At 38.1% G+C, this 15853-nt stretch overlaps 1 protein-coding gene across 3 annotated transcripts in view; it reads right to left on the bottom strand.

Moving 5' to 3' along the window:
* Positions 1-236: 236 nt before the first annotated feature.
* The window catches only part of net1 (neuroepithelial cell transforming 1), a 130751-nt gene continuing 115134 nt past the window's right edge, over positions 237-15853 (bottom strand). For all 3 annotated transcript variants that reach the window (XM_072241277.1, XM_072241278.1, XM_072241280.1), the window contains 9 exons: positions 8375-8482; positions 6452-6622; positions 5791-5853; positions 5372-5468; positions 5027-5103; positions 4272-4529; positions 2574-2744; positions 2218-2404; positions 237-1674 (listed from right to left, as the gene is read on the bottom strand). In XM_072241277.1, coding sequence (XP_072097378.1) covers positions 1235-1674; positions 2218-2404; positions 2574-2744; positions 4272-4529; positions 5027-5103; positions 5372-5468; positions 5791-5853; positions 6452-6622; positions 8375-8482 — 1572 coding nt within the window. In that variant the 3' untranslated portion in view covers positions 237-1234. The remainder of the gene's footprint in view (positions 1675-2217; positions 2405-2573; positions 2745-4271; positions 4530-5026; positions 5104-5371; positions 5469-5790; positions 5854-6451; positions 6623-8374; positions 8483-15853) is intronic.

Below are 15853 nucleotides of genomic sequence, written 5' to 3'. Positions count from 1 at the left end.
AAATCTGTGGAATTCTTTGCCACAGGCAGTTGTGGGGGCCAAGTCTCTATGTACCTTTAAGGCAGAGGTTGATAGATTCTTGACTGGTCAAGGCAAGAAGGGATATGGGAAGAAGGGAGGAGATTGGGGCTGAGAGGAAAATTGGATCAGCCATGATGAAATGGTGGCACAAACTCAATGGGCCAAAAGGTCTTATGGTAGGAATCATTGTTAAGTACAAGAAACACACAAGCCAATTATAGATTATTATTTTCCAGTTTTATTATACATTTGAATCCAGTAATCTGTACATTAGAGAAATGCCCATCAGTCTCTTACCTCCTTGTCAGGTGTACTTTATAAACAGTCACATTTCTAGACTCCTTCTCTGCACTCACCCACACACTAATACTTGTTCCATCTAATGCTGCTACTTTCCTCCCACACTACCATATTGCAACGTTATCGACTGCTTAAATTTACAGCCATCTGCGAACTTTTAAAACTCATGGTTAATTACTAATTATTTTCCATCAAGCAGCTTACTTCTAAGTCCATTAGATACACATTCTTCTAACCTTCTGCGACTTTCTAGCACCTTTTAAAATTCCTTGGCATTTCCCTCAGTAGTCCAAAGCACAAAACACAAATTATATGCTTGCTCTCACAAAGATAATACAGCAGTTGTATGGTCTTCAACATAATTACAGGAATGGCTCAATCGCATGACACCAGAAGGATTGACAAATTTTGAAATCTTAAAAAAAAACATGTAAATATATATAATAAATCAGAAGTACTTTATCTTTGAAGAAAGATTTTTCTCTCTAAATGATATTACATGGGAACTTCACTTAATTAAGAAATGTAACAAAAAATTTATTGATCTACAAAAAAAATATTAAATTTTAAAATACCTGCAGGATATATGGATGGCCAAAGGGAATGTACAACACAAAAATATTGGTTAAGACAGCAAATGCCATTTACAAGACTGAAACAGAGCTTTTGAACCAAAATCTATTACAGCAAATAACCCAGTAATTTAAAAATTACTATTGGGTTATTAAGAGATTTAGTCACTTTGAAGAAGAACTAACAGTAGTTCAAAGATAACTGGATTTAATAGCTGCCAAATTTTATATGGAGAGAGAAGAGTAACAAGATTGGCAAATTAATCCTGGCGCTAAACCACAGTACAAACATTGTACAGATATATAAATAGAGTCCGCTTCATAAGCTGAGAACAGGCATGTCACACTAATGTTTCTGTTCTCTTTGTCATTTGTTCCTGCTGCTGGATCATTTCTGTGCTGCCTTTTGACATGGAGTCACACTGTTCTACTGAATCCTCGTTCTCAATGCTGCTCCTTAGGCTGCTTGATTCAGAATCACTCACGTCCATATTGGAGCCAGTCTCTGAACCACTATCTGCCATTTCCACCCCTTCAGAGAGGGAAGACGCCTGCCCTTCCTGCTGAAGTTCTGTTGTATGTTGAGAGTCCTTCTCGCACTCTTCAGCTAAATCACAGAGCTCTTGGTGGTCTGTCAGATGAGGTGCCGACTGGTAGAGTGATATGGCGTTCCGTATGCAATTCATCCACTGCTGCTTGTTGTAAATGTCATTGGCCTGTAGCGTATGTGACGACTGTCCTTGTGTTGCATGTTGAAAACGGACTTTGAAGATGTTTTTGGCTGTGGATAAAAGAACATAAATTACAATGATTTCAGTGATAAAGAATAAAAAAGTTAAAAATTAAGAATTTTCCATGAACTAGAATTACAACTAAAACAAATCTTGAGTATACAAATGCAATGCTATAAATACTTTAAAGTATTTATCTTCTAAGCTGGTCGTCAAACAATATGTAGCAAATATTCATTTTAAGGTAATTGGAGGAAATTATAGGGTGGATATCAGAGATATGTTTTTTTCTTTACAGAGAGAGTGGTGGGTGTGCAGAACACTCTGCCAGGGTGGTGGGAGAGGCAGATATATTAGGGGCATTTAGGAAACTCAGATAGGCACATGGTTGATAGAAAAGTGGAAGGTTATGTAGGAGGGAAGGGTTAGATTGATGTTAGAGTAGGTTAAATGTTGGCACAACATTGTGGGCTGAAAGGCCTGTACTGTGCTGTAGTGTTCTATATTCTAGAATAAAAGCATAGCAAGGCACCTTAGAGTTGCAAATCAGATGTTTACTTAGCTACCACATTCAACAGTAAGCCTCAGCTTACCTTTGTCAGAATTGCTGAAAGCTCCTCTGAAGGAGCCACCCATTTTGGTATCGCCATCTTGTAGGTCTTCCAGCAGAAGATCTTTAACAGGCATCGGCTGACGGTATACTTGGTAACACTGACGGTCATTGCGACATACTGGGCGAGTCAGTACTAAGACTTCTTGGAATAGGAAGACGTATAGTTTCTGAAATGGAGAAAAGTCGTCAAATTATTTTTCATTAAAAACATGTAGGTTGTTTAATAACTCATAAATCAGTATCTACCTATTGGAAATGATATTTCAGTATTGTTTAAGCTGTAGTTGGGCTTAACTATAGCAAAATTATGTAATGATAAAATGAAACTAAACATACCGTCCCCCGGTTGTTTCGCAACTCCCCATGGCAAAGAAGGGCTTTGCTGCCTTCAATTCGTGGATCCTTTTGCCTTTCATCCAGGTAATCCAGCTTGTCAATGTAGTACTGACAATCAGACTCTCCTTTCTTCACATTGATGTCTGATAGAACTGCTTGAATGATGGCAATCTGGAAAGCAAAACCTAACTATCAGTAAGCACAATTAACTGTACACCAATACTTACAAAAAAACTGGCAGTGTTCAATAAAAGATCCAAGAAGCACAATCTAAAGAAATTGTAATAATTAAAATACAAATTGAAAACAAAACAGACACCTCATTTACTTTGGTGAATACAACGAAGTGTTTCACTATCACAAGGGGACATTGCTTTGTGGATCCAGACTGGCTTGCCCACAGAAGGGAAGGAGTGGTTGTAGACAGGCTGTATTCTGCCTGGAGAGCGGTCACCAGTGGGGTACCTCAGGGATCTGTTCTGGGACCCTTACTACGTGATTTTTATAAATGACCTGGATGAGGAAATGGAGGGATGGGTTAGTAAGTTTGCTGATGACACAAGGGTTGGAGGTGTTGTGGATAGTGTGGAGGGCTGTCAAGAGGTTACAGCGGGACATTGATAGGATGCAAAACTGGACTGAGAAGTGGCAGATGGAGTTCAACCCAGATAAGTGTGAAGTGGTTCATTTTGGTAGGTCAAATATGATGGCAGAATATAGTATTAATGGTAAGACTCATGGCAGTGTGGAGGATCAGAGGGATCTTGGGGTCCGAGTACATAGGACGCTCAAAGCAGTTGTGCAGGCTGACTCTGTGGTTAAGAAGGCGTACGATGTACTGGCCTTCATCAATCGTGGAATTGAATTTAGGAGCTGACAGGTAATGCTGCAGCTATAAAGGACCCTGGTCAGACCCCACTTGGAGTACTGTGCTCAGTTCTGGTCGTCTCACTACGGAAAGGATGTGGAGGCCATAGAAAGGGTGCAGAGGAGATTTACAAGGATGTTGCCTGGATTGGGGAGCATGCCTTATGAGAATAGGTTGACTGAACTCGGCCTTTTCTCCTTGGAGCGACGGAGGATGATACATGACCTGATAGAGGTGCATAAGATGATGAAAGGCTTTGATCATGTGGATAGTCAGAGGCTTTTTCCCAGGGCTGAAATGATTGCCACAAGAGGACACAGGTTTAAGGTGCTGGGGAGTAGGTAGAGATGTCAGGGGTTAAGTTTTTTTACTCAAAGAGTGGTGAGTGCGTGGAATGGGCTGCTGGCAATGGTGGTGGAGGCAGAGACGATAGGGTCTTTTAAGAGACATTTAGATTGGTACATGGAGCTTAGTAAAATAGAGGGCTATAGGTAAGCCTAGTAATTTCTAAGGTAGGGACATGTTCGGCACAACTTTGTGGGCCGAAGGGCCTGTATTGTGCTGTAGGTTTTCTATGATTCTATCAGGAACATGGAAAACATGCAAATACACCAGAAGAACAAAGGGGAGACTTAGTGATATTTCATAAGTGCAAGGCAAATCCTTGGCTCACATAACTATTGAATCAGGTACTCCTATTTGACAATAGATTGAACAAAGACAAATGTAGGAGCAATAGACTAGATGATTTCCTTATTCAGTAATTTATATAGAAAATGTATGGGTCAGACCTGAAGAAAAAAATTAACCCCCACATAACTGGCACTTACCGCATCCTCCAAATTCTTCTGGTCCGAGTGTCCACCAGGTGTATGCCGCAGTATCTCCTTCAACAGCAGGGGGTACTTAACTAAACGGCTGCGAGGAATATCCAGGAAACTCCAAAGGTCCAGCTTCCTGCTGAAGGGCGACTCGAGGCAGCGCTGAAGGAAATCCTGCACTCTCTTGTCTTGCTTCTTTTGATCCAAGAGTGCCTTTGCTGCCAGCTGGTTACTGCAGTATTCCTTGTATTCATCAAGCCTGGGCAACTGGATACAAAGAACACATGCTTGAGAATAAAGAAAAGCGGTGGACCCTGAAGTCAATTTACATTGCATTTTTGCAAGAAATTGAAAAGCATTCCCATTTATGCTCTGGTGGCATCAAATTCTCAATTTATATCAATTACTATGTTACTTCATACTAACAGAACAGAACAAATTAAATACTTAGATGCCAGCAGCTATTTAACAGAGTTGAAAGCAGTACTTATACTAAACAACCAGCATTATTCCTCATGTAATGAGAAAATCTGTAGATGCTGGAAATTGAAGCAACACACACAAAATGCTGGAGGAACTCAGCAGGCTAGGCAGCATCTATGGAAAAGAACAAACAGTTGATGTTTTGGGCGGAGACACTTCATCAGGACTGATGAAGTCAATTGTTCACTCCTCTCCATAGATGCTGCCCGGCCTGCTGAGTTCATCCAGCATTGTGTGTATGTTGCTATTGTTTCTCACGTCATGATTTTAAAACAACTTACCCAATTCACAAGGATGTGACCAATTTCTTCTACTGTCCCATCTTGCTTTGTAACTTTAGCGAGCTTGGTTAGGAACTCTGGATGAAAACAAGCACATTAATTTAGTTGTCAGCAGCATTCAGTAAATCAACACTTCAGAAATAGAATATACTTTCAAAGATGATTTTGATAAACAGCAAATGTTACATAGCTCTGGACCAATTAAATTGAAAAGTAATTTATCACAAAACCTTCTGAATAATTTAGATGGTGTACTACTTCTACTACTTGGAAGTACAATAGTAATAACAGTTGAGAAATTTTGTTTTTATTTATGGGTAACAGCCTTATGTTGCTCATATTCACCTTCATGCAGGGGGATATAAGAATCAAGAGCTCCAAAGATCTGGGTTAGTTCTTCTTCTGTCATGATGGATAACTTCAACATAGGATCATGATATGCCTATGCAAAACAGACAAGTACATTGAATATTTACTTAACTCTCTCAAGTTTATATAGCAATAACATTTTTAATACTTAAATTAGCACCAAGCATCTGACCAGACCCTCTGATAATGTAAACTGTATTAATATCCTACTAAATTCTACTGTATATATATTGTATCACCCTTGCATCAAGAAGCTAAATGATTTGGATTTTTTATAATAAAAAAAATCAGAGTGACCTGCCATTATTTCATTTTAAGTATTTATACAACTGAAAGCTTTTCCTAAATTGGTTTGTATCTAAACAAGGATTTTTATGCTTCAACTTTATACTAACCTTCCTTGCTAATTTTAGGTCTTCGATTAGATCTTGCTCGCCTCGAAAAAGCTCAAATATAGCCTGAGAAACAAAAATAAAATGACATCAACAACATGTACTTGACAGAAAACAACTGCACAAAGAATAGCATGTTTTCATGGCTGACTTCAACTAACTCTGTTTTGAGTGTTTTAAATCTGGCAAAAGTTGAACCAGATATAGGAAAAATGAAAGGGTAAAGTCTATAATGTTCTCCATGTAATTGAAGCAGCTCGTCAAAATTAACAAGCACTCTTTGCAGATAAAATGCAGAATTAGCATACAGGAAGGTTTCAATTTGGTGTTATGTCTAAACAGAATAAATTAACTCTCCTGAGAAAAGCAAACATATTTGTGGACCTTGGATCAAATAACAGCAGAGGAAAGCCGAATTAAAGACTGACCCAAGAATGGTTGAATACAGTCTACAAAATTCTCAGAATAATTCCATCATTATGGAAATATCTTGAGAGGTTGAATGTAGCAAAGTTTCAACATTCTTGAAATGAAAACCTTAATTTATCTACTTAAGCTATCTTCAAGACTTCCAGCTATTTTGAGGTGTCCACATTTTTATTTTCTTACAAGGGTAAAATTCAAACAACGTGCAAGGAACTTTCTTTATTTTACGTACTCATACCTCTTGTCGTTTAATTTCCTTTGAAGAGAAATTCTGCTTTGTGTTCACGTCAAGAGTCTCCACCCACAATTTGCTGTTACGCCTCTTAGGTGGGGTTGGTGCTGAGGCTTTGCTACACACCCTTTGAGGGCAACCTGGAGATTTGTTATCGCTACGGAAAGTGATGGATCTCTGCAGATGGAGAAATAGAACCCATTAGCAGTCTGTGAGTGCACGCAAGAGTAAAGCAACTAATCTAGTCATGTTTGAAGACAACTTATATACTAGTCTGAATTCAAGTCACCATCTCCTCAAAATAAGGAACTGCCTTTGTGGAATGATCGATTTCAAAATGGTCTGACTGTGGTTTCACCACTGCTGTAGGGCGAATCAAAGGTGGTGATGAATCAACATAAAGGAGGGGGATTTAAAAATCCAGCTGAGTGGTGCCACAACAACCTCTTGCTCAATATAAGCAAGACCACGGAGCTGATTATTGATCAGGAGGAAGAAACTGGAAGTCCTTGAGCCGGTCCTTGTTGGGGGAATCAGAGGTGGAGAGGGTCAGCAACATTAAATTCCTTGGTGTTATCATTTCAGAGGACCTGTCCTGGGCCCAGCATGCACTGCAATTATGAAGGCGGCATGACAGTGCCTCTAGTTTGCGAAGATTTGGCATAACATCTAAAAATTTGATAAAATCCTATGGATGTGTGGTGGGCAATATACTGACTGTCTGCATCACAGCCTGGTATGGAAACACAAAGCCCTTGAACAGAAAAATCCAACAAAAGGTAGTGGATACAGCCCAGTTCATCACAGGTAAAGCCCTCTCCACCATCGAGCACATCTACACAGAGCATTGTCGCAGGAAAGTAACATCCATCATCAGCAACCCCCACCACCTGGCTCAGGTATAGTTATACTCTTCATTCAGGCTCTTGAACCAGAGGGGATAATTTCACTTGCTCCATCATTGAAATGTTCTCACAACCTCTGGACTCACTTTCATGGACTCTTCATCTCCTGTTCTCAATATTTATTGCTGATTTATTTATTATTATCTCTTGTTTTTGTATTTGTACAGTCTGTTTCTTTTGCACACTGGGTATATGCCCAAATGGTGTGGATGTTCATTGACTATATTATAGTTACTGGATTTATTGAGAATGCCCGCAAGAAAACGAACCTCAGGGTTGTATATGGTGACATATATGTACTTTGATAAGTACTTTGTACTTTGATAAATTCACTTTAAACTTTGGTGTCAGCAACATCCTGGACAGTTGAATGCCCTGAAATCTGCTACTGATATTTGGGTGGATAAGCTTATTAAATTTTTGCATCATAACTAAGCACAGGAATTCCTTTCCTTTATAATCTTCCCTAAATCAAACAGAGGATTTTCATCTGTGAATAGGTTTCAATTATAATGCAAATGCTGATAATTTTTTCACACAAAGTTGCATTGGATTTGAGATTCATTTGGATTTGCAACAAATTAGAGTCTTGCAGTGCTAATCACAGTAATGCAATTGGAATCCAGCGACATTGCAATTCAGTTTCAGCAGAAACTACCCCCAGTCTTGTGATGCATAGACATGCACAAAAGGCACAAAATGTTTGCTTTTATTCTAGAGTAAACAAACTAAAAGCCAGTGAAGTAAATTTCAGTCATGTATATCAAACAGAACAATGTAACAATTATTAATCCCAAAATTCATTCTGACAAGTTCTCACTGTGGAGGAGCCTCTCCTCAATAGTTTGCCTCACATCTTTTCATTCACCTTGAGCAGGTGTCATCTGTGGTTAACAACTGACATGGATGGGATGATTATTGCAGACACTGGGCGAAGGAAACATTTTGCTATCCTGCACAAAGAATTCTGAGATGCAGGAACTATTATGCACAAGAATTAAAATGGTCTAAAAAGAAATATTACCTGTAATGTTTGTCCAAAGCGTCTGACTGCTCCATTCTTGGAAGGAGATATTAAATTTGCTAGAGATGTAACTCGCGATAAAGGTCGGACCCGCTTGTTGCTTGGCTCCTGTAATTAGAAACAGGTGTCTATGAACATTACTTTCTGTGGAGACACAAGGAAACTTAGCAGTCAACAGCTCAGGCAATTATATCTGTTCACAAAAGACATATGCAAATGATCTTAATTGTTCTAAAATCAAACTAAACCAGTAACTGGTTATGAGCCCAATTTTGCAAATTCTACTGTCCTGGGCAAGGACAGTAACAGTCTTCAATTGTGAGGAAGGTAAAAAAAAGTGAAGAAAATTTAATTTCTGGGAAGAATTTACATTTGTACTTCCGAACTGAATAAAACTTCTTAACCTAGGAACAATTTTCCCAAGGTCACATTTAGCATTAGCATAGACTTGATGTAATTTGTTTGCTGTAGCAGTAACATGCTGCCACTAAATTCTCACTACCCAGCAAAGCTATCTTACAACTAATCTTGAACAGATTGATTAGTGTACTAGCATTCATTTCTTGCAAATGACTTCATCTTTAGTATTTAAAGTTTAATGAAAGAACATTAATATTTAAATGATTTATCTAAAATCAATGGTTTCTAAGGTGTTTTATTATGTTGCATTAATAACTTAAATGGCAGGTTAACTTGTAAGCCAAATAAAAAGTTGTTTTAGCACATTTATTTAAATATGCTGAACATTGAGGACAATCAAATGCTGAGAATCTCTTAGAATGCATGTCTCATTTAACACTGGACTAGTCACAAGAACAGCTGCTTGGACATAAGATTATCAGCTGTGTCCAACCTGAATTTTTGTTGCAATGCCAGGGAAACTCTAGCTTGACTATCAAGAACAATACAGGCCTTTCTCCATTCTGCTCCTGCTTACTCTGATACACAAGATTAAATCTTTGAAAAAGGCAATTCTTTATTTAGCTTTGTTACCTTGTTTAATTTTATTAGAACCAGCTTAGCCCATGATTAACTGTCCCCTTTTGACTTGGAGAGTTAAGTGGAGTTAACTTGGTGCAAGCTTTTATAATTGGTTTTGTGTGATGATAGTGGCATTGTTTTTTCCAGTGTGTATATCAAGCAGTAAGAAACAATGTCAAAAATATATCCGAGGTCTGGCAACTCCATATTTTATTTTATCACATCTTTATCATACATGATGATTTTGAATAGAAATCATTAGAAAAGCAAATACAAATGAAATTCACTTTGTAGTGACTGGATTTCAAATTTAGACATGAAGGAAGTAGGAGCATGGGGCTGTGAGGGAAGATCAGTCAACCATGATTGAATGGCAAAGCAGGTTCGATGGTCCGAATGGTCTTATGGTCTAAGTCAATGTAAGGGGCAGCCTGGGCAGCCTAGGCATTCTGTGAAGTTAAAAATGCTCTTTCACTTCATCTTCTGAGAAAGCAGGAAAAATAAGCAAGATCCTGCAGTTAACAAAGGCAAATCAGCTTTCTAGAGTCCAGTGACAATTATGGTTTCATTTTCATCAGGGACTGTTAATCTCACACCATGCTACAGAAAACAGATCCAACTGCATTAAGTATCAGGAATTAGTACCTGGAGTCCAAATTAAACGATTAGTCTGCATGCACGAATGGGAACAAGCTTCCTAGAAGTAAGATTCAGCCAAACTGTATGTTACATGATACTCATTACATGCAAGGCCAAAATTATTTTCTTTAAAATGAAATTTCAAAGAACTACAATCAGGAATAAACATATTCTTGAAGACATTCAGGAGCTACACTAGTTCCAATATTCAGCACAGTGACAAAACAGCAGCACCATGTATCCATGAGCATTGAACACAAAAATAAACTCAGCCATGGCCAGCATTCAGCTTCCAAAGACAGAAAATTTGTTCTTAATTAGTTTTATATTTAAAATGAAGGTAACAAGCCAGGTAAAACATGGAGAGGCAAAGAGCAGCTGACTGGTGTCAAATTAGATTGCAGTATCAATCACTTCCTATCATTTTGGCATATGGACATTTGAGAAGAGAGCTCAGTGCTAATGCTCTTCTCTCTAACCAGCTGCTTGAGTGTTAGCCTAAAAATAAAACAAAGGCCATAAGAGATACATGTAGCATTTCAGATGTCCATATTCAGTGACCTTGAGATACTGTTACAGCAGTTACATTGTTTCAGGAAGGCAAAGTCTCTTTATCTAGACTCTTATCCATTGTAAGTACAGTGGACTCCAGTTCATTGGCCATTGGTTAATTGGGGCAGCCATTAATTTTGGACAACTCTTCAAAGAACAAAAACTAATTGAGGAAAAAAAGTGGGATTTCCTTTGTTTATTTGGGACACCATGTGCCTTAATTGGGACAGGAGACTGTTGCTGAAGTTTCTAACTAGTGTCAGTTATGCGCACTTGTATGGCTGTTAAGACACTACACTGTGCTTAGACAGATTAGTTTTTAAATAGCGCAGTTGAGTGTGTTTGAGTTCGAACAGCCATGATTTTTGTCATTAATAGTTGGTGAAAATAAGCAGTAAGACAATGCTCACTGGGTTTCAAGCATTCAGGCTTACAGATGCCAGAAATGCCCAGGAGTGAAAATGGAATGATTTTACTATATCAACAAGTTAAGAGTTATGACTGTATCAGCAATCATCTTGAATGATTACAGAATGCAAGCATTCAAAGCATTGTATGAAGGCAGTCTATTATCTGCACTACAGGTCTGCACTGATTTTGTTCATTTGCAGTCAATGGGAGAATTCCTCATTAACAACTCTAAATGTATTGGTTCTAACTTGTTCTGTATTTCATTTAAATACAAAAAATGTTACTCAGTTAAACAGTAGTTTGTCTTTTTTATACTTTTTAACTATTTCTATGAAACTTTGGCTAATTACTACTGATTCTGATGTGTCCAAATTAACAGAAATCCACAGTATCTGTACTGTAAAACAACACGGATACGGTGGATGAAGGGAAACAAACTAATGGAAATCAGTTTGCTCAACTCAGACCATAATTTGAGGGGAGAGGAAATGGTTCATTCAGGGTGGAGGATCTTTGTCAAAATGTTAGGGCACCACTGTAGTGTAGTGATCATCATGACACTATTACAGCTTTGGGCACTGGAGTTCAACGTTCAATGCCAGCATCATTGGTAAAGGAGCCTGTACAACCTCCCTGTGGAATGCATGGGTTTTCTCCGAGTGCTCCAGTTTTCCTCCTACGGTCCAAGGATATACCAGTTAATCGGTTAATTGGTCATTGTAAACTGTCCCATGATTCGAGTAGGGATAAATTGGGGGTTGTAGCGCGTCACAGCTCGAAGGGCTGGAAGGACCTATTCTGTGCTGCATCTCAACAAATATATAAAACAGACTTCTCATTATTTTTTCAAAGGGCAAAATCTGCAAAATTATATCACTGAATATTTCATCATAATTTGTGTGTTCAGAGCTGAGTGCAATGAGTAAAAGTATATATTTATTTGTCTAGTTAACTCATATTGTGTCCTTGTGTCTGTAGCATACTTCTATGATAGTCTATGTACAGTCTATGATACAAAGGAGGCACATAGCTAGAATGTATCTCATGATTTTAAATTCAAGTACATTCATTGAGGACAATAGTTCCCTTGGGTCAGTGAAGTCCCCACCCATTAAGATAATAATGAAATCCTTACGATTATCCTCTTATGTGGTTGGGGCCAAGGCTTCAATGAAACAAAAGGGGTCAGGAACTAATAATATCTCCCGCCCTCCCTTTTGAAGGTTTTCAGGCACTGAGAGCTCTATCTGCCTGCCAGAACAATAGAGTCAGGACAAAGAAATGCTCCTTTAGATGTTGTAAGAAGATGGTTTATGATCTTTTTCAGTTCTCTTTCAGTATCAGAGCGCACAGTATTTTGCACAGTACTGTAGTATAATAATTTTATGCATCGCACTGTACTGCTGAAACAAAAATTTCATGATACACTGTACATGAGTGATGATAAACCTGATTCTGATATGGGTCACCTACTGTAGACTGAGAGTGGGAAGGGGGCAAGGAGAGGGGAATCATGGTTGGGAAAAGGGGAAGAGAGAGGGGAAAGAGTGGGAAGCACTAGAGAGACATTCTGTAATGATCAATAAACCAATTGTTTAGAATCAAATGACCTTACATGCTGTTTCAGGGCTGGGTGTGTCTGCACCTGCTCCACCCCTACCCCTGGCACTCCTTCTCTGCCAACTGTTTTACACCCCTCCTGTGGCGCTCCACCATACCATTCCCAACATCCTTTGCTCCCACCAGACTTACAAAGTCGCTCTCCACTCCGTGTTGACAAATACAGCACTGTGCGAAAGTCTGGCACCTCAGTTTTATACAGGTGCCTAAGACTTTTGCACAATGCTGTAGTTCTATTTATACTTCCAGTAAATAAATGCTCACGTCCATATTCTGTCCAGTAAATAGAATCTGCTTGCAAACAGGACTGTCAGATATGTTTATGTTTATCTGCCTTTGTTTGTATGAAGCTTTTCATCAATTCTATTGTTTTTTTTGTATTTACTGTGAACGCCCTAAAGAAAATGAATCTCACGAGTTGTACTATTGTGACATACGTACTTTGATAATAAATTTACTTAGAAATTTGAGATTTGCCACACATCATTTGGCAATAATATTACCAAGTGGGCAGCATACCCTGAGATAAACTTACACTGTCCAAAATTTCAACAATACTTAAAGGAAACTAACTTGTGACAGCAACACTTCTAAACATTTGTGTTGCTGCCACAAATAATCCAATTTCAACACAATGTCATCTTTGCACCTTTCCGAAGTTATTTATATAAAGTCACAATAAGCATCCCTATCTAAACAGTTTGAAGATCCAATTTTGTACGGGTATATGATTTTGTTTGCTGGAACAAGAAAGGTCATTTTTTAAGAGTAAATGCAGGGAGCTGGTTATAGGCGTTGATGGTTCAGAAGTCTCCTTTCATTCATTGCTCATTGAAAAACTGATTGCTCATTCCTAGAACTGCAACCAATGCACAAATTGGCATATGTAACAAACACTTAAATCCAATCAAGGGCTAATAGCTTTCTATTCACATATAACTAAATTCTATACAGAAATCCCATGACTTATGAGAAGAGTTGTATTTTGCAAAATGATTAAGTAAAATCTCATAAAGCCCTTTGACTATCCTTTGATTTTGGAGGGTTTTGGTACTGTTCCTTACAGCAAAATAGATTTGTGAATTGAGGAAATGTTATACTGGGGGTGGGGGAGAGGGAGGAATCACAATAGACTGTTCATGAATCAAGTGGAATATCTGTACTCCACTTTTTACAAATGATGGCTTCATTTATTCTTTGTAACACTTCCCAGTTCTTTACAGATTGATCAAGCGAAACAATTTTAGGAAGAGATTTCTTCATCTCTGCTGGCTTTAGATTGTGCTTTACTCCTACATTCACTAAGAGGTACATTCACAATGTGGATGTGGGTAGTTCCTTAAAAGTGATCACTTTTTATTTTAAAACATTGGTCACTCTAAGATTCTATCTGAATATGTAATCGAGAAATACACAGCAGACTAAGTATTAAGCTTGCAAAGAGATCCACAAGTAAAATTTACAATGTCAACTTTGGAAGTCCAGAAAATGAAGTTGCACCTCAAAAATTCATGTGGGTAAATTGGAAATGTTAAGCAGCCACATTGTCAAATTGTGGACATCCATTTTTTGATGAGCTGCATAGATTAAGGTCATTTTGTTTTTTGGAAGTGGCACAGGTTAGAAGAATATTTCAAATCTATGATCTTATTTCTCTTTTCTCTTGTTATTCACTGTGACATTCTATCTTCTATGATTTTTGATAATCTTTCCACCTTCTCTATCATCTAACTTTGCAGCCTGCAGCCAGTGGCTTACTGTTAATTCAGATTGCCTGCTGCTGTCCAAGAGTTCAGTTATGAATATCATCTTGTGAGGTAGCACTCACAATAATCTCCTCAATTCAACCTTATTACAAGTCAGGAGTAATGAAGTTATAACTATATTTACTTTTCAAGTTATTGCTCAAATTCATAAGTTGCTTACTTGACCAATAAGATGAATGCAGTACTCAGTGAAGTTCTTGGGGGAAAAAGATGATGACATTTTGTGTACATGGTGTGCACAGAAAGCATCACACAGCACCATCATCAATTTACTGGGTTTAGTGTTCAGAACATCCTTTTTATTGAATGGAGACAGATATTAATTCTGGAAACTACAAAGTGTTACAAGAGTGTTTGGCAGCAACACTTACTGATAATTGTTTAATCCTGGCAATGGGGTGGGGGTGGGAATGTTAAATTGATATAGGGAAATTAAAAAATAGTGAAATCATTACGTAAATGAATTTGAAATGCTTTCTTTTCATTCATGGTGGACAATCTCCCTTTGTAAATGTTAATTCCAATTTGCAACACCACCTACTGAAATTCAAATTAGCACCAATTTTAATTCAAAAACTGTTGACTAAAGATAAGTAACAGGAATAAGTCACAATAGGAGGACAGATAATTTCAAGTGTTCCCTCACCACCCACCCAAGAAGGGCTCTGCATCAGGACAAATCTGCTCCTTTGTTTCTAATGATTTGTGAATTCTTTGCACTCACTGACATATACCATAGCATCCATTAAGATATTCTCAACTGTCAATGGTGAAATGCAGATATCAGGCATCTCTTTGATAGTGATGTTCTAGTTTTACAAATGGCAGTTAAAGTAATGGACCAATTTTTTAAACAAATGCACATGTGCAGATAATTACGTATGTGCAATGCTGAAATTGCAACAAGTGTAATTTTGTAAGGGATAAAACTTTCCCCACTACTTAGGAAGACAAGAACAAGCAAAACTGCACTCGCAGCAAGTGGATAAAAATTAGATTACCTTTATTTGTCACATGTACATCGAAACATATGGTGAAATGCACTGTTTGCATCAAATTAATTCAGCCAGGATTGTGCTGAGCAGTCCACAAGTTTTGCTATGCTTCCAGCACCAACATTACATGCCCACAACTCACTATCCCTAACTGTACGTCTTTGGAACTTGGGGTGGGGGAACTCGGAGGAAACTCATACGGTCAGTGAGAACGTACAATCTACTTAGAGACAGCAGGGGCAAATTGAACTCACTCCGACCTTACAGCTTGTGCTGTAAAGTGCTGTGCTAATGCTACACTACACACAAGCCACTCTCCTCTCCTCGTCTAATAAATGGGTGCATTTCCAACTGCCTCCGTGTCACTGCTACTGTTACTAACAGAATTTCAAAGTTCAATTTGAAATTGAAGTATTGTTATCAATTATAGATTACAAAAACAGGTAAAATCATCTAGATAATCTGGTAAAGACAAAAAAAATTATCATAATTTACTGAAGAGATTAAGAGTTTTG

This window comes from Mobula birostris, chromosome 23 (genome assembly GCF_030028105.1).
Source record: "Mobula birostris isolate sMobBir1 chromosome 23, sMobBir1.hap1, whole genome shotgun sequence".
Taxonomy (NCBI): Eukaryota; Metazoa; Chordata; class Chondrichthyes; order Myliobatiformes; family Myliobatidae; genus Mobula; species Mobula birostris.
This window is presented reverse-complemented; position numbering and strand designations above follow the sequence as displayed.